This window comes from Acanthaster planci, linkage group LG07 (genome assembly GCF_054643075.1).
Source record: "Acanthaster planci isolate LZ-2023a linkage group LG07, COTS_SCS, whole genome shotgun sequence".
NCBI lineage: Eukaryota > Metazoa > Echinodermata > Asteroidea > Valvatida > Acanthasteridae > Acanthaster > Acanthaster planci.
This window is the reverse complement of record NC_141783.1, coordinates 21,735,813-21,760,454: the sequence shown is the minus strand read 5'-3', so window position 1 is coordinate 21,760,454 and position 24,642 is coordinate 21,735,813. Positions and strand designations below refer to the sequence as shown.

The window sequence follows — 24,642 nt, the reverse complement described above, 5'->3', positions numbered from 1 at the left end:
ACTTAAGTTTGTTGAGAGTGGGCAAGTTCTTGATTCTGTGGAACACTCCTGGGGGGGGGGAGAATGTTAAAGTTGTCTGAACTGTTAACTGTTAGTATATCTGTCATTGTTTGTCTTCCTTGTCATATTCACTGATCCGTCAACTGGATTGTCATTTTATGACTCTAAGGATTGTCAGGGTACCTACCAGTACATGTAAATATGTTCGCATTCATGACTGTAGTTTCATACTGTTTGTGTTGCTTTAAGTACATGTACATGTACAAGTGTAGCTGTATGAGTGCCAGTTCACATGAATTCTGCTGGCAGTGGTACTGTAAATGAATAATCTACATGTATAGTGTACACAATGAATAGAATTTTGTCCCCCGGTACATGTACATGCTATATCTTGTGATATCTTATGCTGTCTGTCATGAACCCTATCCTGGTACATTATGTACCAGGATAAGGTATGTACCGTACATACCTTATCATACTTGACTGTACACAGTTCCTGGGGTATACATGTAATTCACATACCTGTACATGTACATGTACGGTTCATGTACTTGGCTGTCACTTCAGTAGACTCAGCAGTGCATGCGTTTACATGTACATACTTAAGTACCGGTACCTGTAATTTGGTATGTAACGTCTCTGAAATTTTAGTTGCTGGTTTGATATAATTTATTGAAAATCTGCATAAATTTCTGTGTACAGTGTACCGTTACATGTACATGTACATGTACATATTGTTGACCTACTGTACATGTATAGCCCTAGTAAGCCCAAAGCCTGAGTCTTCCCTTTTGCGTACACAAACTGGTACAAGGCCTAGTAAGCCCAAAGCCTGAGTCTTCCCTTTTGTGTACACAAACTGGTACAAGGCCTAGTAAGCCCAAAGCCTGAGTCTTCCCTTTTGTGTACACAAACTGGTACAAGGCCTAGTAAGCCCAAAGCCTGAGTCTTCCCTTTTGTGTACACAAACTGGTACTAGGCCTAGTAAGCCCAAAGCCTGAGTCTTCCCTTTTGTGTACACAAACTGGTACTAGGCCTAGTAAGCCCAAAGCCTGAGTCTTCCCTTTTGTGTACACAAACTGGTACTAGGCCTTGTAAGCCCAAAGCCTGAGTCTTCCCTTTTGTGTACACAAACTGGTACAAGGCCTAGTAAGCCCAAAGCCTGAGTCTTCCCTTTTGTGTACACAAACTGGTACAAGGCCTAGTAAGCCCAAAGCCTGAGTCTTCCCTTTTGTGTACACAAACTGGTACGAGGCCTAGTAAGCCCAAAGCCTGAGTCTTCCCTTTTGTGTACACAAACTGGTACAAGGCCTAGTAAGCCCAAAGCCTGAGTCTTCCCTTTTGTGTACACAAACTGGTACAAGGCCTAGTAAGCCCAAAGCCTGAGTCTTCCCTTTTGTGTACACAAACTGGTACAAGGCCTAGTAAGCCCAAAGCCTGAGTCTTCCCTTTTGTGTACACAAACTGGTACAAGGCCTAGTAAGCCCAAAGCCTGAGTCTTCCCTTTTGTGTACACAAACTGGTACGAGGCCTAGTAAGCCCAAAGCCTGAGTCTTCCCTTTTGTGTACACAAACTGGTACTAGGCCTAGTAAGCCCAAAGCCTGAGTCTTCCCTTTTGTGTACACAAACTGGTACAAGGCCTAGTGAGCCCAAAGCCTGAGTCTTCCCTTTTGTGTACACAAACTGGTACAAGGCCTAGTAAGCCCAAAGCCTGAGTCTTCCCTTTTGTGTACACAAACTGGTACTAGGCCTAGTAAGCCCAAAGCCTGAGTCTTCCCTTTTGCGTACACAAACTGGTTCTAGGCCTAGTAAGCCCAAAGCCTGAGTCTTCCCTTTTGTGTACACAAACTGGTACAAGGCCTAGTAAGCCCAAAGCCTGAGTCTTCCCTTTTGTGTACACAAACTGGTACAAGGCCTAGTAAGCCCAAAGCCTGAGTCTTCCCTTTTGTGTACACAAACTGGTTCTAGGCCTAGTAAGCCCAAAGCCTGAGTCTTCCCTTTTGTGTACACAAACTGGTACAAGGCCTAGTAAGCCCAAAGCCTGAGTCTTCCCTTTTGTGTACACAAACTGGTACATTGTACAAGGCCTAGTAAGCCCAAAGCCTGAGTCTTCCCTTTTGTGTACACAAACTGGTACAAGGCCTAGTAAGGCCCAAAGCCTGAGTCTTCCCTTTTGTGTACACAAACTGGTACAAGGCCTAGTAAGCCCAAAGCCTGAGTCTTCCCTTTTGTGTACACAAACTGGTACAAGGCCTAGTAAGCCCAAAGCCTGAGTCTTCCCTTTTGTGTACACAAACTGGTACAAGGCCTAGTAAGCCCAAAGCCTGAGTCTTCCCTTTTGTGTACACAAACTGGTACAAGGCCTAGTAAGCCCAAAGCCTGAGTCTTCCCTTTTGTGTACACAAACTGGTACTAGGCCTAGTAAGCCCAAAGCCTGAGTCTTCCCTTTTGTGTACACAAACTGGTACAAGGCCTAGTGAGCCCAAAGCCTGAGTCTTCCCTTTTGTGTACACAAACTGGTACAAGGCCTAGTAAGCCCAAAGCCTGAGTCTTCCCTTTTGTGTACACAAACTGGTACTAGGCCTAGTAAGCCCAAAGCCTGAGTCTTCCCTTTTGTGTACACAAACTGGTACTAGGCCTAGTAAGCCCAAAGCCTGAGTCTTCCCTTTTGTGTACACAAACTGGTACTAGGCCTAGTAAGCCCAAAGCCTGAGTCTTCCCTTTTGTGTACACAAACTGGTACTAGGCCTAGTAAGCCCAAAGCCTGAGTCTTCCCTTTTGTGTACACAAACTGGTACTAGGCCTAGTAAGCCCAAAGCCTGAGTCTTCCCTTTTGTGTACACAAACTGGTACTAGGCCTAGTAAGCCCAAAGCCTGAGTCTTCCCTTTTGTGTACACAAACTGGTACAAGGCCCTACATGTATATGCACATGTATCAGTCTCCTTTTTTCATCCACAACTTCACAAGCACATACCGGTACTTGGCCCACAGGTCATGTTTTTGTGCCCTTTACTGTAAGCCTGTTGTACTGGTATTGTACAGTCACATTTGGTGTGAGTCATACCAGTACATGTACACGTTGTCTACAGTACACTGCATGTACATGTACACGTTGAACAAGTTGTATACAGCACACTACATACGCAAGTACCATGTACACGTTGTATACAGCACACTACATACGCAAGTACCATGTACACGTTGTATACAGCACACTACATACGCAAGTACCATGTACACGTTGTATACAGCACACTACATACGCAAGTACCATGTACACGTTGTATACAGCACACTGCATACGCAAGTACCATGTACTCGTTGTATACAGCACACTGCATACGCAAGTACCATGTACACGTTGTATACAGCACACTACATACGCAAGTACCATGTACTCGTTGTATACAGCACACTACATACGCAAGTACCATGTACTCGTTGTATACAGCACACTGCATACGCAAGTACCATGTACACGTTGTATACAGCACACTGCATACGCAAGTACCATGTACACGTTGTATACAGCACACTACATACGCAAGTACCATGTACACGTTGTATAGCACACTACATACGCAAGTACCATGTACTCGTTGTATACAGCACACTGCATGTATATGGTACTGCACATGTACCTACATGTAGAACAATCTCCCTGCAGGTTTACAGCCTTTAATTTGATCTTGGAATCTTCACTCACCTGCCTTTTTTTATATTTAATAACTTTGCACAGCCCATTTGTGCTTTCGTTGACAGATTTTTTTGGATACATTAAGTAAAGGTTTACTCAACAACAATTTGACATCATTAAGTACTCTAGTATTCTGCCTTGATTTTACGGTACCCAAAGGTCTTAATATACACATGCTGTCTTTTCACCAAAGTTCATACATTTACATGTACGTGCTGGTCTATTTCTGTAACTGGCCCATTAGTTGGTATAAATTTGTTATAAACTATGCCTTTATCTCCTGAAAGGAAGCCTTTATCTTCTGACAGGAAGCCTTCATTTTCACAAGTGGTTTTTGTGTTATTTAAATAGACAGTTTTATGAAATCCTCAACACAATAGATTAGTAAAGTACACGTAAATGACAAGTGCATGTACACACACATGTACTACTTTGCCAGATGTCAGCACCCATAACATAAGTACTAGTAGGAGGATGTGGGTTCGAGTCCCAACTCTGGAAGTATTTTGCCTGAAGCCCTCGGACAGCACTGATTATACGGTGTTTAAGTACATGTAAGGTATATATGTGCATGTATGGGTGTGCATTGTACATGACATCGATGAAGCGCAGCTCATAAAACAAATCAACATTTTCCCTCTAAAGGAATCTTGTACATGTAAATGTACATGTGTAGTGTAATGTACATTTCTACATGTACATGTATGCTTGACAACATGTACATGTATTCCTGAAATGTTGTTGCTTGTGTGTTCTTCTTGCAATGAACACTCGTGAACAAGAATATTCAAGAATAAGATTAATTCCTGTCTGTTTTTTTTCTCCTGTCTTGTCTGAAAAGACTTGAGCCTGTATAGTGGGTATACAGGACATACAACGTACATGTACATGTATTTATCAAATGCGTTAAGTTTTCTGCATATTGGTTTCACTTCTGAAAAATGTCAGAGGAAACTTGATTTGACATATTACATGTACATCCTTATTTAGTAATGAAATTCCTCTTTTTTTCCTCAGGGATGGCAGTATGCAGTCAATTTCAATGCCAGAGAAAATTTCACTGCAGAGAAACACTGGAACTCTTGCGTTCGTCGGAGAAAATGGATCCGTTATCGGAAGTTCAAAGCAACAGGTGTATGGGCAGTGGTAAGCACAGATCATGCAATGACAAGAGAATGGTTAGAAAGCAGATTGGGCACAGTGAGTAGTCTTCAAGCACAGTCATATTAAGTCACTGGTATAAGTTGGCTCTCACATCACAATACAGCATGTAAGAAAAGACTCGAAACATAGGTATTGATCATGTGTGGTTGATTACAATTCTTTGTTGGGAGATTTGTCGGGATTTTTCGTGATTTCCAGATTGTCAAACAATCACTTTTGAAATGAGGAAACTTCTGAGTTTGCAGTTAAAGTGTTTGACATTAAACTTTATATACATGTACATGATGTTGAACATACATATACATTGTAAGAGAAAGGAATTTGAAGGAAGAAAGGCAGACATTAATGCATGCACTAGTGCTGCTAGTAGCTTCCAAGGTTTGATTTGGGTTGAGTTCAGACACGGTTTGAAATTTTTGTGCCAAAGTTTAGTTTGGTTCAGGTTTGGACATGTACACACATGTACAGTGCACATTGAGACATTGAAGAGTTCGCTATGAACGTGCCGTAGTACTTCCATGTATGAAATTCACGAATACAACCAAAGAATCTCCTTTCCATCCCAATCCAAGAGCAACTTTGATTTAAACAATTTTTCTAAGCTGTTTTCCCAAAGTTTGTTCAGCTATCAGGAGTTTAAATTCCATAGAAAGTTACTTTTTCATTGTGTTTGCTTTTTTCATCAAGTTTTCTTGCGTGCATCCCGTGCACTATCAGTGACAGTGACACCTGTTGCTGTATCAAAGTTGAATCCCAATGGCAACATTTTAATGTCAGTACTGGAATGTTCCATTGGTTCGTGATATGAAGTCAGGAAACCTTGTCTAAATGATTTCAAGCTCAATTACATGTACGTGTATGTTGTAATTGTTGTATTGTACCGGTACATTTTGTTAGTCAGTTCTTTGGATTTTCAAATACCTTTATCTTTGTGAATTCACATCTCCAGATACCTAGTCTGTTCCCTGATGCCTTAGAGGAACCTTTCCATGACATCGCCATTGGGGGAGGTGAGCTCCCTGGTCAACCTGAGGGATACTTGTCTGTCTGGACCATCACAGCTCTTGGCAAGGTAACTATCTGCTATGTGCTTTCACTGGTGAGGGCGCTGTACATCTCACCAACAAGGATGTGATGGATGCACTTTGACCTGTTCCTCAAGTACTGCTCTACTTTGTAGTAGGAAATATTAAAGAAATGGTGAATTGAAAAAACCATTATGATATGAGGCAAAGGTGTGCAAGGGTTTTAAATGCTTGACAGGACTAGGCCCTTGGTTTAACAAATAAATAAAATACAAAAGCCATATCTATCCTATGTGTAGCTTTCCATTTCCTCCTTTGTGGTGATACACATTTTTCTTGCCGAAGGAAAAGTGTACCAAACTAGCATTGAAGCTGGTTCATACAACACGTGAACGAGAAACAGAAGCAAATTTGACATCATAAAAGATTTGCAGTAGTATTTCGCTTGAGTTGAAATGTGTTCAGCTTTTGTGAATTCGCAGTGTGAATAGTAGAGCTGATGTCAACAATTTGCATTTGTGCTTGCTTTTGTGTCGAGTGTGAACCAACCTTTACATTAACACCTTATGAGAAATAGTAAAATTTTGTGACATTGCAACACAGATAAAAGTGATACTGCTCTTTTCTTCACAGGTTTATTGTCGCACCGAAGTCAACTTGAAATGTCCAGAAGGGATAGACTGGAAGGAGATTAAGACTCCTGAGGATAAAGGTTTAGTGCATATATCAGTGGGACCTACTGGTGTTGTATGGGGTGTAACGTGGGATGGTCTAGGGATAGTCAGGACTGGAGTATCCAGAGATCATCCGCTAGGTAGGTGTTATGGTATACGTGTAGACATATCTGAGGAGAGGCCATTCTTGTGGGGCCGTTGCACTCACGTACCTGTCTTAACGTGAGTACGGTCCTGCACTTTGGCAAGTCACAACATCCCATTGGTTGGAAGGGAATGTAAGGGGCTGTCCGTAAAGTGTGTATGCATGAAGGGGGAGAGGGGGTTGGTGCCGTTGCATACACCATGCATACAGAGGGGGTTGGTGCCGTTGCATACACCATGCATACAGAGGGGGTTGGTGCCGTTGCATACACCATGCATACAGAGGGGGTTGGTGCCGTTGCATACACCATGCATACAGAGGGGGTTGGTGCCGTTGCATACACCATGCATACAGAGGGGGTTGGTGCCGTTGCATACACCATGCATACAGAGGGGGTTGGTGCCGTTGCATACACCATGCATACAGAGGGGGTTTGGGCCGTTGCATACACCATGCATACAGAGGGGGTTGGTGCCGTTGCATACACCATGCATACAGAGGGGGTTTGGGCCGTTGCATACACCATGCATACAGAGGGGGTTGGTGTCGTTGCATACACCATGCATACAGAGGGGGTTTGGGCCGTTGCATACACCATGCATACAGAGGGGGGTTGGTGCCGTTGCATACACCATGCATACAGAGGGGGTTTGGGCCGTTGCATACACCATGCATACAGAGGGGGTTTGGGCCGTTGCATACACCATGCATACAGAGGGGGTTGGTGTCGTTGCATACACCATGCATACAGAGGGGGTTTGGGCCGTTGCATACACCATGCATACAGACGGGTTTGGGCCGTTGCATACACCATGCATACAGAGGGGGTTTGGGCCGTTGCATACACCATGCATACAGAGGGGGTTGGTGCCGTTGCATACACCATGCATACAGAGGGGGTTTGGGCCGTTGCATACACCATGCATACAGACGGGTTTGGGCCGTTGCATACACCATGCATACAGAGGGGGTTTGGGCCGTTGCATACACCATGCATACAGAGGGGGTTGGTGCCGTTGCATACACCATGCATACAGAGGGGGTTTGGGCCGTTGCATACACCATGCATACAGAGGGGGTTGGTGCCATTGCATACACCATGCATACAGAGGGGGTTGGTGCCGTTGCATACACCATGCATACAGAGGGGGTTGGTGCCGTTGCATACACCATGCATACAGAGGGGGTTGGTGTCGTTGCATACACCATGCATACAGAGGGGGTTGGTGCCGTTGCATACACCATGCATACAGAGGGGGTTGGTGCCGTTGCATACACCATGCATACAGAGGGGGTTGGTGCCGTTGCATGCATACAGAAGGGAAGGGGGTTCAAGCCAGTGCATATATGCAAGCCAAAAATTTGCCTTTAATGAATCTTCATCATATCAATACACCTTTTCATACAAATAAATATCAGAATTAGCTTTTGTGCATCAAAAAACCATTCAAACACAGTATCCTCCATGGTGCACCCTTATCCTCCCGTTTCATCACCCGTTATTAGTAGACTGCAACATTAGTTATGACACAAAGAACGCTGTCATCTTCCGCAACCGTACGGGAAGGGATGTGCGAATAACAAAACTAAGGTAGATGTGCATGTACAATGTACTGAAAAGTTGGCATTTCCTGTGTATGTTGTGCTTAATGGATGACCCCTAACGCGAACTTAACCCCTGTGTGCAAACAAGACAGCCCTGCGCCAGTGGTTTCTAATTCATTTTGCTTGATTTGTCTGTGCTGACTTTGAAATTTCATTGAAAAGATTAATCCTAACCAGTGCTGTAGTCAAGACCACTTAAGACCTACACAAGACCCCACAAGACCAACACAAGACTTCCAGTCTGAAATCAATCCACACGTTATTCAAATGAATTGTAACAAAAGCATTCCTTTGTCATTGTTCACCCTGTTACTTGCAAATGGTCTTGTGCCTGGTCTTGTGTCTGGTCTTGTGCCTGGTCTTGTGATGGTCTCGACTACAACACTGCCCGTAACCTTCCCAAACCTTCCAAAATCCTTGCATACATGTAAGTGAAAGATTTTGAAGGATGGAGTCTGTATTGCAAAACTGTTGAGTGGTGATTTTGAAGGATTGAGGCAATGACCACTGTTTCAAAAAGTGAAGTTAAGAGATACATGTAATCAAGGATTTTGGAGGATTGATGCTGTACTTGAATTTTGGTTGTTACAGTTTACAAAAAACCCAGAACAAGTCTGTGGAGTTGCCTTGAGTATTAAATCACATTTGCAATGTTTAAAAGTGTTTAAATGTCTTACTTATATGCTACGGTGCTTTGTTGATTGTTAAGTCTGTTTCATGTACTAAATATGAGGAAATTTTGATTTATTCTCTTAAAAAAACTGTAGAAAAAAGCAGCCTAGAATTCTCCTAAGCCTTGTGTTAATGAATTCGTAGTGGAGGCCAGTGATTCCATGTGACCCAGGCTGGTGAAGGCCAGTGATTCCATGTGACCCAGGCTGGTGCATTTACCAGTAGCAGCAGTGTGCGCTCTTTTGGCAGTTTTCGTATTGCAGTATTCCAATTGTTCGGAGACACTTTGGTATCTTGATCATTGTAACGAAATGATCATCTTGATGTCTTTGTAGGAATTGGTTGGCAATATGTGGCTCCACCTGAAGAAGCTGGGCTAGGTCAGGTTGCTGTCGGTTTCAATGCTGTCTGGGCAATTAGTAGAGATAACAAGGTGAGTTTTGATCAGAACCATCATAAAATGGCATCCACAAATTAGTGGTATATTCCTTGAATCTAAGGTTCATGCAGAGAACATCTTCATGCACATGAGAGCAACAAGGGTCTTGGGTTTATGAGGGATGATAAGGTTCGTTTACAGATAGAGTTCTCGTGTGAAGTTATGTCTGCAGTCATTGGGTGTGTATGATATAAATAATAGAGCGCATCAATAACAGTTTTATACATTGACAGATTGAGTGTTCTTTTCCATGAGGCATCAAATGGAACATTGAATCTGTCGTAAAATGGAAGTCTTTCCATTGCAATGTAAAACATGTATTGTTTGTCTAATACGATGTCTTAGTATTTGTGTACTCATTACATCAACACAGTATTGAAGGGGCTAAACCCAGTATTTTCATGAACCCAATACCAAAATTCCATTATTTGTAATTTTAAGCTATGGTGTTCTAACAGTCACTTTATGCCATCCGTTGTGCAGGTTTGGTTTCGTCAGGGTTTTGAAGCACTCAAGGCGTTAGTGGACACCGATGCATGCAAGGGTACCAGCTGGGTGGAGATGGTTGGCCAGATGGCTGCCATATCTGTAGGACCCAATGATCAGGTAAGGATTAGTGGACACCCGGCACACAGATGCATGCAAGGGTACCAACGGGGGGAGATGGCTGCTATGTGATCAGGTAAGGATTAGTGGACACCTGGCACACTGATGCATGCAAGGGTACCAACTGGGAGAGATGGTTGGCCAGATGGCTGCCATATCTGTAGGACCCAATGATCAGGCAAGGATTGAAGTTAGTTGTTGTGAAGTTCATTGCATGTCTTGCCTCCTATCTGCATGCAAAATGTGCTTACTTGACCTTGCTTAGGGTTGCAATACACTACATACTCGCCCACAGAAAACAGCACAAAATCCGAGAGAAATATCACCTTGTGACCCTCAAGAATAGAGTGGCCTCTTTATTCCACTGTAATTTCCAGATTTTGACACCTACAACAATTTGTTTTTTCACTTTCAGAAGTTTTAGCTGCCTCAATTTTTTTTCTTATCCTCCCTTCCCAAAATACCCTTGAAACGGCGGTAGTCAAGTTCGAGGCTCAGGGCTTATTGTAGCCATCCACTGCTATGCAACAAAGGCCCACAGGTTGGGTGTTTTGTACAAACAGCCACAAGTCCTAAATGCTTCAGTTAGAGAAACAATCTGTCCTGATTGTGGTACTTCCTTTGTAAATAATCTGCAAGGTTACAAACTAAAAGCTTGCATTTAGCAAATCTAGCAATTGAGTGGAATGCCCCTTTCTAAAGCAAGTTGGAGTAAGGACCATTTGTCAACCACAGGTGGATTTTGCCTGGTACCCAAGATGTATTTTACGTACAGGTTACCAGGAAAAGTCAACCAGTTGTTTACAGATTGTCATCATTCAAACTTGACCTTATGGACTGATTGATGCACACAACCAAATTTTCTCCAGACCTACATGTACAATGTACATGTACCGGTACATACTCTGATCAGTATAAACCAAACCTTTTAGAATTCTGTGTAATTAATTGATGTCATGTGATTTCACTTAATGTATTTTGTGTACCAATTGAACTGGTAATGGGTGAAGGACAATTCTGCTGCACTGATTAATAAAATGATCCATAACTCTTTTGAACATTTCTAAACTAACAGTTTGGTGCCCTGAATGACAACTTGTAGCATTACCTTTCTTTTGTGTAGGTGTGGGCTTTAGGCTTTGTTGACCGGCAGATTTTCTTCCGTGCTGGAGTGACCCAGGAGGAACTGTGTGGTAGAACTTGGAAGCTGATTGATGTTCATGAACGCCATAGAAGTTCCAGTGGTGGTAGTTATATGTATGAAATCAATAGCCTTCATGGCAGTATGTCCTCACTGTCCCTGGGAAGTGATAACAGCCCATCCTGGACCGGCAAGGAATCTCCAATCAACATGGATGGTGATGAGCTACAGCGTACAGCTCGCAGTGTTACCATGCCTGCCTTGGCTCTAGGTACCAGACCACTCAAGATGGGAAGTGAGATGATTTCCCGTAATGCTTTGGGGAAAATAGTCCGGACGATTGCTATACAGACCAATGAGGTTCTAGCACCAGTAACTGCTGACTTGGACAGAGAGGAAAAAAGTGAGGTGAAGGTAGATTTACATCCCATGCTGGTCCGTGCTAAATGGACTTCAGGCAGTCAAAGCAAAGATGAAGACATAGTGATTTCAAGACATGTCACACAAAGTAACTTGGAAATCAACAAAATAGGGGAACTGAATAAGAGGAATAGTAGAGGGAAGTTGATGTCCATCAGTGAATGCAGAAATGCGGATAGGATTGAAAGTAACCCTCTTGGCACCATGCGGACTGCATCCAGTGATCCATCTCTAAGCAGCTCTGCCGAAGATAGTGGTTTTTCATCTGATCCCTCCAAAGCTTATTGTGCCCCTCAAGGTGACGGGGTGACGCTATCACAACTGCATAAGGATTACGAGAAGAGAGAGCTAACCCGACAGGATTCATACTCTTCCGATTACTCAGATACCGTCATTGATTTTGTTGGAAGTTTGGATGAACTACACAGCCCAGAACGCCTAGACACTGAGACCAACAAAGCAACACAAACTGAAGTCATCACTGAAGACTTACCAGCCACAGAAAGTTTAACAAGTCAGGAATCACATTCCCAAAGCATTGAGGATTTGAATAACACTGTTCGTCTAATGCGTAGGAATGCTTATAGGAGTCGAAGTGAAACATGCCCCATGCCAGCACCTGTTATCACTATTGATGACGTCGACCCAACAAATAACTCCCTTTCTACAAATAAGACCCTCAGGAGCATCAGCCTGGAGCAAAATGGAATCCCAAGTCAAGACAGTCTGTCATCAGATGTGTCTAATGAGGATCATTTGAATGTCAGTGGAATGGATACCTACCGAGACAGCAGCTTGGCTGATCTAACGTCTTCTGGTGAAGGTGGATGTTTACTGTGGGTGTCAGTCAGTGGAGCTGGTTGTATAATTGACCCTGTGTCTCCACCCAAGTGGTTTGATCAAGGTATGTTAGCCTTTGTTAAATTTGTGTGTAAGTTCTTTCATTTTATCCAGACTTGTGTGACAATTTAACACCACTAGTACTCTCTACATTTACCTAACATCCACTTGAATACGTTACAGATCTCAGAAATGACTTACAGCACATCCACAGCTGTTGTATCCTATGGTATTGAAATATTTTGTTGATTTCTTTTTACTGTCGTCCAAGAACACTTCCCAATATTGTGCTTAGAGTTACCATAGGTCTACATTAGTCTGTGCAGGTTGCATTATGTACATGGACATGGATTCTTGCTGATAATGGTGTTCTTACTTGTACATGTAGTTGATGCAGTACCTCTGGAAGTCTGTTTTGACATTACATCAAGCTCACTTCAACCAAATGTGATGTCAATTCCATGCCTTTTAAAGTCACATTTGGATGGGTTGACATTGCCCATTTTTCATTTTTTTTCAGCTGTGGTCAGCAATGCCAGTCTGAGGCACAGATTGATGGATGGATCATGGAGATGGAAGATTCTGGCATTACTGAAGAGCAGAAGAGAACAAGAGACCAGTGCCTTTAGCAATATACCACTGGCTGTAGAAAGGGTATGCACATCATACTCTAACTAGATTTCATTACTTCAAAATGCTGCAGGCGTGGCAGGGTTTGAAGACCAGTTAGTCACTTCAAGATGGTACATGTACCAACTGGTAGGCGTGCTTGCATATTGCATGGATGAAACACTTGTCTGACCAAAAGAAGATCAAAGCAGTTTTTGCGACAGACATTTATGCAAGGTAGTGGCACATGCTTAGCTGTTATCATGGGGGCTAGTCGGGAAATATTTTTATATACGATCTCGTTATCATATATCATTCTTAATCCTGGAAAATACATCCTTGCCTCAAGGCCAATATTCATGCCATTGCTGTTCCCACAAACTTTGATGGTACACTCCTGCTTAACATCTAGAATATTAACATTATGTGTGCTAAACCGAAGTGGATGCTGCCATGAACCTGCTAACCCCCCCAAAACATGACCCAAATCTATACAGCAAACATCCTGCTCAGCAGTTTGATACACTAAGATCTAAACTCCAGCTGAGAACCGATCAGTCACTGATTTGTCTTTTTGGCAGACATCCTGGGTTAAGGTTGGACGTATGCAGTGGTACAGTGAAGGAAAACGTAGACAGTGGATTGACTGTACAGTGGAGTTACAGAAAGGTGTTGATGGCATTGGCCTAGAAGAACCTACATTTACCTGTCATCATAACCAGTATGGTAAAATTAAGGTGAGTTCAATCACACTCTCTGGATATTTTTTTTCCAACAAGTTTTCAATAATTCTGATCCGTTAATTTCAGTCAAGCAGTTCTTGAATCCTCCTTTAGTTGTAACAATCACAGACAGTCAAAAATTCAGTTACTTCCACCTGCAATATTTTATTCACGGGCCAGTCGCCAACAGTCAGACCATAATTTTGGTGAATAATTAGAAAAAAGCAGGTGACTTGGAGACAAAGCTGGCTTATCAATTACCAACAGTCAAGGCACAGCTGTATCAAGTTACATAAACGGTCACACCCAGTCAATAGGTAGACAGGGGATCTCTGAAGAAAAACAGTCACTTGACTGTTTTTGAGTCATAGGACAACTCTTTCGCTGAATGCACATGAATAATAATAATAATTCGCATAGAAGGTTTGAAGTGAGCAGACCTCTGACTCAATGTATTTTATATGTTTCCTTCACAGCAAATACAGTTCCTTTTAAGTGAGATAACATGTGTGTTAGAAGTCAACAACTTTGACCGGCCAGCTTTTGCCATTTACACTGCCAAGCGTGTGCTGGAGCGAAGACCAGTCAAGCTTAGAGTTGGAAATGACAAAGAACTCCAGGAATGGGTGAGATAATGGGTTTGATACCGGGAAATTCGATTGGATATTGCAAAATTAACGTTTACAGCTAAGAGTTAACTTTAACAATGTGTACAAATCCATTCATATTGTGCCAGTAGTGCTACATCATTGCGTGTTTAAGCCATTCAAGAATTCTTACCACTTCAGCTCCAAATGTGCTCCTAAAGCATGCTGTAGATCCTTCTTGGGTGGATTGGTTGTCATGTCATAAAATGTTTGTCTGCTAATAACTGCTTGAATCAAGACTAATTATAAAGCAGAGATGTGTGACAGTCATAAAGCAGAGATCCACTTGTGATGGCTGGAATCTAGGGTATTTCTGAGGTTAGTTTCTGCTTCTGCTTCATACTGCGCAAGCACTCTTAGAGGGTTATCAATGCGCAGGCGTAGTGTTGGCAGTAGGCAACAATTAATTCAAGAGGGTGGGTGCAGTTCAGTTATGTTGTGTTGCTGATGGTGTTGTGAAATGGAGATTCTCTGGATTTGGGAGTGTCATAAAGCTTGTCTTGTAAAACTACTTTGACTTGGATGAAACTGATTCTTGAGTTTATTGGTAATAGGGTTGGGTATAATTGTGTTGTGAAAACAATTCACTAAGAGTGATTTGTGCCCAGAATGTTGAATATATTGATGCCTACTTTTTATGCAGGTATCTGCCCTTAGCTTAGCTTGCTGTGAGAGTCGAGGCATTAATGGTCCCCCATTACCCAACGCTGCCTGGTGTATCACATGCCGAGGGGATGTCTTTGTATATGATACACTGCCCAACATGGAAACTGCTCCGTCATCTCTTATGTGAGTGTAATGACATAAATAGACAACCCATCTCCAAATTTACTTGTGAAAGTGTGTTGTAGCATGTGACTATCTCTTTTGGGAAGGTGTGTGGTTCTGAAGAGAACCGGTGAATAAAGCTTGGACGTTTTGATCATGATTGCTGTGATCATCCTCAGGAAAGTGCCATATTGGTACCAGTGATGAAACTTTCATATAAGGGGTTTGCTACTACAAATTTTAACTAGCTTACACCCATACCCCCCATGCAAATTGTCATGTCTATACTCATCTCAAAATTGGGCACATTTCTGGTGGTTTTTGTAATACTTCGTATGGCAAATGATGGGTTGCTGAGGAAAACTAAAGAGCAACCCCAACGGTGTTGACAAAAATGGGGAATACAGTTTAATATACTCAGGTGGTATCTAAGTAATAAGTTATATATGTAAAGTGGCACCTTGACTTCTGAATAAATAGTAATAATGCGATAAAAATATGGACCTATTCTGCTGGATTTCGAAAACTGTCCATGTTTGTACCGTTGGTGGCGCCATGCAGAAATGCCTTTTTAATTGTGCATCACCTTGGAAACGAAAAATGTCATGACCTCGCAGGACCTGGTTTCAAGGGTATGTTTTCATACAAAGGCCTGCACACATGAGCTGCATGGCCTAGCCTGACACTTTTTATTAATAAAGTAACAACATAAAAACATTCAAAACATCTGTCCTTCACTCTGAACTTACCAAGCAGTATTTATCAAAGGATCTTGGTCTCCTCCACCACCTGGTTTACCAGTGGTGGCCCCATCATCAGCCCAATGGGGATTTCGTTGGCACTCCGGTGGCATGATGGGTTCGAAGTGTCAAGGCTCTGCGCCTTGGACTTCGTACTCTTCGTTGTCCTTGGGTTCTTCTTGCTCTGATGAGTTGATGTTGTCTGAAGTAGAAGGGCTGTCTGACGAGTTCATCACTTCTTCATCAATACTATGCTCCTTCCAAGAGTTGCCGCTTTCGGGTCTTTTGCTTTCAGCCATTTTTTTGGAGAATATCTTGGGATTTCCAGCTACTATAGCGCAAGCTTAGGACAGTGTAACTGTAACTACACACACGTCACTATACTACGTGTAATTATCTGCAATGACATGACCACGCCGGCTCACTGCGTACATGCACCAGCCAGAGAACCGTTTCCACGGTGCTAAAAGGCCAAAAGCCTTATTCATGAGATGTAAATGAAGCGATGACAACACACTCGTTTCACGAAAGTTAGCCATGGCGCTCGACAGAAACGGGTCTCAAAAGTGAGTTTTTAACCAAAATATTGCTTAATCCAGGTTTATACGGCATAGATGTCTATAATGGGATCCAAGCAAACATACTACAGACAGATTTCTGATTTTCTTCCTCCGTTGTGGTTGCTCTTTAATATTCTCATCTAGAACAATCTTTTTCTCCCAAAGAACATGATTGATGTTCTCAGTGGACAGTTCCAAGTCTTGGAATATTTAGATGGCATCTATGCTTGCTGCTTGTTAATGTGTGAATGTCAGAATCCTGAACACTTTAAATTCATTTTTAGTCCTGCCTAATCCTGTGCAAAATAAATCCCACCAGACCATAATTAGTGCATTGAATGTTGATGTATAGGTTTTGGCGTCAGATTGGAGGTCACATGGCAGTGATTGAGGCCTGTCCAGCTGGAGTGGTGTGGGGTCTAGGGATGGACAACACACCATGGGTCCACACAGGAGGATATGGTGGAGGCATCTTCAAAGGTATCCTTGGCACCTTGCCAGTTTTGGTAAACATACAGATTAAGCTTAACCACTCCAAATCCTTCTGTGTACACTACATTGCGATTGAAAAGTAACACTGAAAATGCACATGGGACATTTTGTGAAAGGAATTTCCGGTTACATTTCCATATGCATTTCTTTAGGCATGAAAATGTTGGCACATTTGTGTGAAAACTTGTGAAAATCTTTTCTCATTCCGAAAAAAGGAGTGGAGATCTTTTCCTCTGTGGGAAAGGTTTTCATGTTTTGTGGAATGAAAATAGATTCCCTGAAGAGGGAAAAAATGTGAAAAGAATTTCCCATTCACAGGTTAACTTTCAATTGCATTGAACTGAATATCTAACACTGTCTTACACTAGGAACAACCTGCAACCTCATTTAACTTGATTTCTGTTGTTTTTCCCTTCCTGGACTGAAAACATGTCCATCCAGGTGTCTACAGTGGTATTGGCTCACAGACTGATCACAAACATGTCTGCATCTATGAGATTCAACGATGGAATCCACTACTAGGATTTACTGATAGGTACAGGGTCATTGTGTTTCTCATTGCTTTGATTTTTAGTAGGTATAATCCTGGTATTTTGGAATTCCTCATGGTGGGAGCTAGCATTCAACGATGGAATCCACTACTGGGATTTACTGATAGGTACATGGTCATTGTGTTCCTCATTGCTTTGATTTCTAATGGGAATAATCCTGGTATTTTGGAATTCCTCATGGTGGGAGCTAGCATTCAACGATGGAATCCACTACTAGGATTTACTGATAAGTACATGGTCATTGTGTTCCTCATTGCTTTGATTTTTAATGGGTATAATCCTGGTATTTGGAATTCCTCATGGTGGGAGCTAGCATTCAACGATGGAATCCACTACTAGGATTTACTGATAGGTACATGGTCATTGTGTTCCTCATTGCTTTGATTTTTAATGGGAATAATCCTGGTATTTTGGAATTCCTCATTCTAGCATTCCTCAGCTAGCATTCTTAGTGGTCTGTACTTGTTGACCTTGCAATGACAAAAAGGCTCAAAAACTGACACAGTTTCTGCCCAAGTAAATAATGTTTCGGTTTTTGTACTGAAGGGTGTACCCAGATGCAGGCTGGACTGATGAAGCAGGCAAGATGGAATGTTCCAAGGAAGCTGTCAATCCCCCTACGAGGCATTGGCAATGGGTAAGTCTGCTTTCAAACTAGACTGACAACCAGACCTCGTGTCAAGAGGCAGGCAAGATGGAATGTTCCAAGGAACCGGCAATCCCCCTACGAGTTATTGGCAATGGGGGAGTCTGCCATCTTACTAGACTAGTAACCTGACCTCACATGATGAGGCAGGCTATATAGAATGTTTCAAGGAAGCTGTCAATCCCCCTATGAGGTATTGGCAATGGGTGAGTCTGCCGTCTTACTAGACTGGTAACCTGACCTCACATGATGAGGCAGGCTAGATGGAATATTTCAAGGAACCTGTCAATCCCCCTATGAGGTATTGGCAATGGGTGAGTATGCCGTCTTACTAGACTGGTAACCTGACCTCACGTGATGAGGCAGGCTATATAGAATGTTTCAAGGAAGCTGTCAATCCCCCTATGAGGTATTGGCAATGGGTGAGTATGCCGTCTTACTAGACTGGTAACCTGACCTCATGGCATGAGGCAGCTAAGATGGAATGTTCCAAGGAAGCTGTTAATCCCCCTACGAGGTATTGGCAATGGGGGAGTCTGCTGTCTTACTAGACTAGTAACCTGACCTTACGTAATGAGGCAGGCAAACAAAGTTTGTGTGACACTTTTATTTCCCTGTTACACCTGACCTTTGTAATTTGGCGTGGAAATATCACTGAAATTGAAGCTATTTGTATTTGTGTGGCAGGTAATTTGCATTAATTTATCACTCTTAGAAATTAGAGAATGTATTGTGATCTAACAAAATCATACATGTATGTCATGATATGACAGAGAAACGAAAAAAATATTGGACCTACAATGTATAGAATGACTTGAGTGCAAGAACATCGTGGTCATTGTCTGACTGTATTCTAACCTGACAACTGAAATTACAAGTCAGTGCTGCCAGCGCATAACGCTTGCATACTTGTGATATACACATATTGATTGCCTCTTAATTCAACCACTTGGATGTTTTGATTTGCGAGGTTTCTACACCACAAGATTAACCAATTGCTGACGAGTGCCTTTGGAAATGCAGTGTCTAATGCCGGGTGATTTTTCAATATCTTCAGTTTTCAAAAATCTTCAAAAATTCATATCATTTTCCTGAATGTCTAAACCCCATCAAGTGACTGTCTGGTGGCTACTTTAATCTGACAGGCAACATCTATTGATTCCCAAGTATTTCAGCTGGGCCTGCAGCCTTGTAAAAAGAGCCCAGATTGTGTGGTGTTATGTAATTTTCTTTTGTTCCTGAAACTAGCACAGTGCACTGCTGGCGTCTTTTCAATAGGGGCCAGAGTAGCAGGTAGCGGTATTGTATCGCTCACTGGTGGAGCGCTTTTGTCCCCAGTGGTAATGCCACAAACAGTGGTATAATCTTTCAAAACAACCACCGATTTCCTCCCCTATTGATAGCTGAATGTATGTTGGCAATTCCCAGCAACCTAGTCTTTTGTTCTGAGTATGGTCTTTTGTTACAAGGCCCAACTCTTTTGTCTGATTTTGGGCACCCCGTCTATGCATACAAACCCAAGGAACCCTATACCGGGCACCCTGGCATAAAGTGGTTAAAGAGACTGCATGAGAGTGGAACCTCTACAGACACTGGGCCACCTCCAGTTTAGTCTATATATCCATGTAGATATCACTTGCTTATTTGTGTTTTCAGATAACAGAATGGCGGGTTGATTTTACAGTGCCCGGAAGCACAGACAACGAAGGCTGGCAGTACGCCAAAGAAATCAAAAGGTGAAGCATCTGTCTTCTTTCTTGATGGACTCTAAGACAAACTATCATGTCAATATTGACTTGTGTTATTAAGCATACGTGTAGAAGTTGGAGACTTTATTGGAGGGCATTATAGGAGGACAAAGTGCAACAAATTGATTAAATTAATGGGAGGCACCTGTTTTTTTCATGCTTTCATTCTTCAGTCGTAAAGGTTACCACAAGGATAAACGATGGAATGACTATGCAAGACGGCGGCGTTGGATCAGGTTAGAAACTTGGATCTCATAACCCAGAATTTGGCTGTTGTGATTGAATTGGAATTGAGCAGAAAAGTTGGATAATGTACAATTATACCTCATACATATTCATGATTGGGGGCCCAATTCTGACTGGACCATTCACCATCGTGCACCATATGGTATCTTTGCTGTTTGCCAAGTGCACGTGAACTTTCACACATGTAGTAAATACACTGGTTTGCCCTTTACAAGGCAATCAAGGAACCGTTGCATGAGTGTCACACACACGCATATGCATGCCTTAACGTCACTCTACCTATATGTACATGATATCACATATACACCAAAAGATGGCAGAATACGTATCTCATTGTATTTTATGGAGTTTAAGTAAATACTGTATGAGATATACTACATGTACATCAAATATAACATAGTTTATTTCAGTTGAACAGTCAATATCAGCTCCCTAGGATATTGGAAGTTGGCAAACTAGTTAAAGTCTCAGGGACTACGAAATTGTCAATTTCCAATACATATATCTGAGGGAACTAATATCGACTATCCAGTCTCAAACCTTGTTACATGTTATATTTGTATATTGCCAGAGCATTGCTGTAAGTATGACTGATGATGTGGATGGCATAGTGTATCATTCTGGACATATGCGTAGGTTAACCAGGAACATTAGGTGTAGTGGTAGGATTAGATTTGGAAGATTTCTACACAAACGTCTTTTTGGGGTAACATGCTTTTTAAAGTCTTTTGGTGTTGGTGTGTTAGTGCACAAGAAATGTAAAAAACAGAAAGTGGATAATTACATTAAGCTGACATTTAATAAGGGAATAAATATGTGCTTGGTTGGTCTAAATGTGCATTAAGACTGGCTCAGGAGAATAGACATGACTAATCAGTGTTCATTCTCCCAACAGGACTCAAAATTAACAGGGCAGGTAGCTAAAATGCGCCTATTTGTCTCAGAAATGTGCCCGTAATCAAAGACGAACGCAAGTACTTTCGCCCATTTGATTCCATTATTGTTATGAAAAAATAATACACGTACCTGAACACTTTTACCGTTTGTTTCTACTCTTGTTATGAAAAATACCTTTTATGTCACACAGCGCACGCCGTAGTCTCACATGCGATGCATGCACACACATGAACGCACACACGCATGCGTGCAGCCAGTGTCATGTCATCCACCTAATGGTCTGTATAGGTCTGCAATGGTCTGAACGCTGCTCCAAACTAGCTGGAACCAGCAAAACCAAATTCTCGAAAACGCTCGGCTGCTTTAGTCCCTTTTTCATCTGTGTGCATAAGCCTGGTGCCTGACTGTTGGCGTTGAGTCACTAAGCGCAAATGAACATTAAAAAGGCCTGGTGCCTGACTGTTGGCGTTGAGTCACTAAGTGCAAATGAACATTAAAAAGGCCTGGTGCCTGACTGTTGGTGTCGAGTCACTAAGCGCAAATGAACATTTAAAAGGCCTGGTGCCTGACTGTTGTCGTCGAGTCACTAAGCGCAAATGAATGTTATAAAGACTGACAAATTCAGCTGTCTAAGGAGCAAGGACATTCACGTGCTCCTATGATGATTAGCCCAATTTCAAGCCCTGCCGAAGCCGGTCTTAAACATTAACGACCAAACTCATATTCATTCCCATTCATAAATACCAGCAAAGGAAATCAATATTTATCAAACACCGTGCCATATGATGGTTTATTCCTAATGCAAGTAGTCAAGAAGTATCTCCTTATGTGGACTTTGAGAGCATGTGGTAGGTTTTGCGTGCACACAGACTACTGACCAATCGGAATGGATTAAACTGTCTTGTATCCAGGTTCCAGCGCATCCTTTATGCAGCTGGCATTATAAATTCCCACTGGACTCTGTCAATTGTTAATACACCGTCACATGATGTGTTTTGACCATTAGGAATAGAAATAATAGGAATAGAAAGGCTGTGTAAAGTTTTTTATGAATTGAATTTCATGAAATGAAATTGAAATGTTGGATTGGCTGCTTTCAGGAAGTGTCAGCTAGTTACAACAGGTCCATGGCGAGAGATACCCAATCTGACCCTCAGTGATGTCTCAATGCAACCTGATGTTGATGAAGATTGGGATGGCCCCATTGCATTGTGGGCCATCGGCTCAAATGGAGATGTCTTGACAAGGCTTGGTGTAACCAGACATTGCCCTGAGGTAGGAGGTCAAAGGTTAAATCCAACAGCAGTTTGCTTCAGTCAGAGAAGTAATCTACACAGTGCAATTAAAGCCGATTTGCCATTGGACTTTTTCTTCTGTGGTGAAGCAAAAATGTACCATGTCAAGCAATTCCCACTTGGACTTAATGGAACGTGTATTCGATGTGCGAGATGAGCTGAATGACACGTGTTGATAGTGCTGTGCAAATCACCTTTGACCTCAGAGTAATATGACAAAATCAGCAAATCTGACCATAATATGACAAAATTCAACCAAGTCTGCCATGTTTTAAGTGGCAGCCGATCAAGATGTGGACATATATGCGAGTACATGTATATGGTGTGTTGTGCACAAGAAGACTGGGAACCATTTTCGCATATCCACTGTCAGTATCTCTGTAGAAGTGAGCTGTCCTGTTCAGAGGTTTACAGCATGGTTGCAGTAAATCTTCATTATGAAACTGTTCAAATACAGTCGACTCTCGGTAATACGAGCCAGGGTAAGACGAGACTCCGGTTAAGACGAGTATATTTACCGGTCCCGACTAAATTATGCACATTCTTATGAGGAAAAAAAATCCATAATACAAGCTCGCGTGTTACAAGATTCCGTTTAAGACGAGCATTTTGGGGGCCCCAGCTGCATGCAAATGTATTGTTATCCGTCTAATTAGCACAAGCGTTTTTGAAGGCAACTTGTCAATCAGTCAATCCACTGAATTCGGAAAGGTGCTTCTGCAATTGATGGTGTACAGCAGTAAAGTGCTGCGGTTTTCACTCACCAAGTGAAGCCCTCTACTGGCTGATCCACATCACCAATAACTGGTTCCTGCCCTTTTTGTGCAACAAGCGCAGCACTGATGTTGGTTACTACCTAAAATGTTAATGTACTTACATGCGTGCGTTGTATGACGATCTCATTGCGGCGTGCTGGGGACATAAAATGGCATCACTCCAACCATGCATCCTCCAACTCGACTTGACCGGTTTCTCCGTTCTTGTAGTATGTTATTCTTTATTTCAAGTCTTTATTCATAAAAAGTACAGTTACTTCTCACTTTCATAAACATAAACTATTTTGAAATCAAATTCTAAACCACACGTACGTGCATACAAAGTACACGTAGGCCTACATGTATGTACAGGAAGTTGTACATGATGTACACTTAACGATACGGTTGATCGGTTACACATGTGACAAGCGGGACAGCAGCTTTCGCGTAAGACGAGGTCTGGATAATACCAGCTAAGTTAGAAAGTCCCAAGGCCCTCGTATTAACGAGAGTCGATTGTATTCTGTTCCCATTGGACTTGTAGGGTGCTAACTTACTGTGCCTGTGCAGAAATCTTCAACAACCACTTTTGGTCTGGTATTTACATTACAGTCGCTGTAAGTTGACAGGGACCCTAGTTCATTGTATGTCCCCGTTGGATTTAATTTTGTCATTCTACAGGAATGTTAGGGTAAGTTAATAAAAAAGTCCCATGGGAACTGGGCTTAACCACTTTCTGCCGGGGACCCATTTTCGAGCACATAGGCTTTATACACGAAGCCGGGGAGCCCGAAACCGGGACAAAAGAGCTGGGCCTTGTAACAAAAGACCGTCCTCGGGACAAAAGACTGAGCTGCTGGGCATTACCAACATTTTTTCACTCTCAATAGTGGAGATAATCCAGCCTTGTTTTGAAACAGTATACCATGGTTTGGGGCATTTAGAGTGAGTGGATTACCACCGGGGACAAAAGCTCTCCACCACCACAGCAATGAGCCACACAGCAACGCTGCATGCTAATCTGGCCCCTGTTGAAAAGAAGTCAGCAGCGCTCTGTGCCAGGTTCGTGAACAAAAGAAAGTTATATAACACTGCACAATCTGGGCTCTTTTTACAAGGCTGCAGGCCTGGCTGAAATACTCGGGTGTCAATAGATTTGTCTGCCAGGCTACCTTAGAGTGGCCACCGGACAGCAATTCTTGTGGGTGTAAACGTCCATTAAATGAATGATGAATTTTTGAAGAATTTTGAAATCTGAAAATCTTGAAAATCGCCTACATGTGTGCACTGCATTTTTCAAACCACCCGGCAGAAAGTGGTTAAGATGCATTACTCATTGGCTGTGCGATACAGTAACTGACATATTAACCCCTTCACGGCTGGATTGTTTTGGCCGCGACTGCAGGGCTGTGGTATATCCTAAGTGGGGGGCTTTGTCCAGCAGCAGGCCCCATTGAACCAGCAGCTGCATGGTGAATAGACTGTATGTGTGGTATGCACTAATGCTCACACAATGGTGCGGTAGTAGCAGTCCTC

General features: G+C 42.4%; 1 protein-coding gene across 4 annotated transcripts in view; it reads left to right on the top strand.

The window, feature by feature from the left end:
- Positions 1-24,642, top strand: part of LOC110985246 (tectonin beta-propeller repeat-containing protein 1-like) — a 61,088-nt gene that overhangs the window by 15,355 nt on the left and 21,091 nt on the right. For all 4 annotated transcript variants that reach the window (XM_022246146.2, XM_022246148.2, XM_087139340.1 and 1 more), the window contains 16 exons: positions 4,717-4,845; positions 5,813-5,935; positions 6,522-6,702; positions 9,320-9,417; positions 9,907-10,029; positions 11,153-12,494; positions 12,951-13,084; positions 13,621-13,776; positions 14,238-14,387; positions 15,052-15,197; positions 16,829-16,956; positions 17,410-17,503; positions 18,066-18,156; positions 19,822-19,901; positions 20,087-20,149; positions 22,157-22,331. In XM_022246146.2, coding sequence (XP_022101838.2) covers positions 4,717-4,845; positions 5,813-5,935; positions 6,522-6,702; positions 9,320-9,417; positions 9,907-10,029; positions 11,153-12,494; positions 12,951-13,084; positions 13,621-13,776; positions 14,238-14,387; positions 15,052-15,197; positions 16,829-16,956; positions 17,410-17,503; positions 18,066-18,156; positions 19,822-19,901; positions 20,087-20,149; positions 22,157-22,331 — 3,213 coding nt within the window. The remainder of the gene's footprint in view (positions 1-4,716; positions 4,846-5,812; positions 5,936-6,521; positions 6,703-9,319; positions 9,418-9,906; positions 10,030-11,152; positions 12,495-12,950; positions 13,085-13,620; positions 13,777-14,237; positions 14,388-15,051; positions 15,198-16,828; positions 16,957-17,409; positions 17,504-18,065; positions 18,157-19,821; positions 19,902-20,086; positions 20,150-22,156; positions 22,332-24,642) is intronic.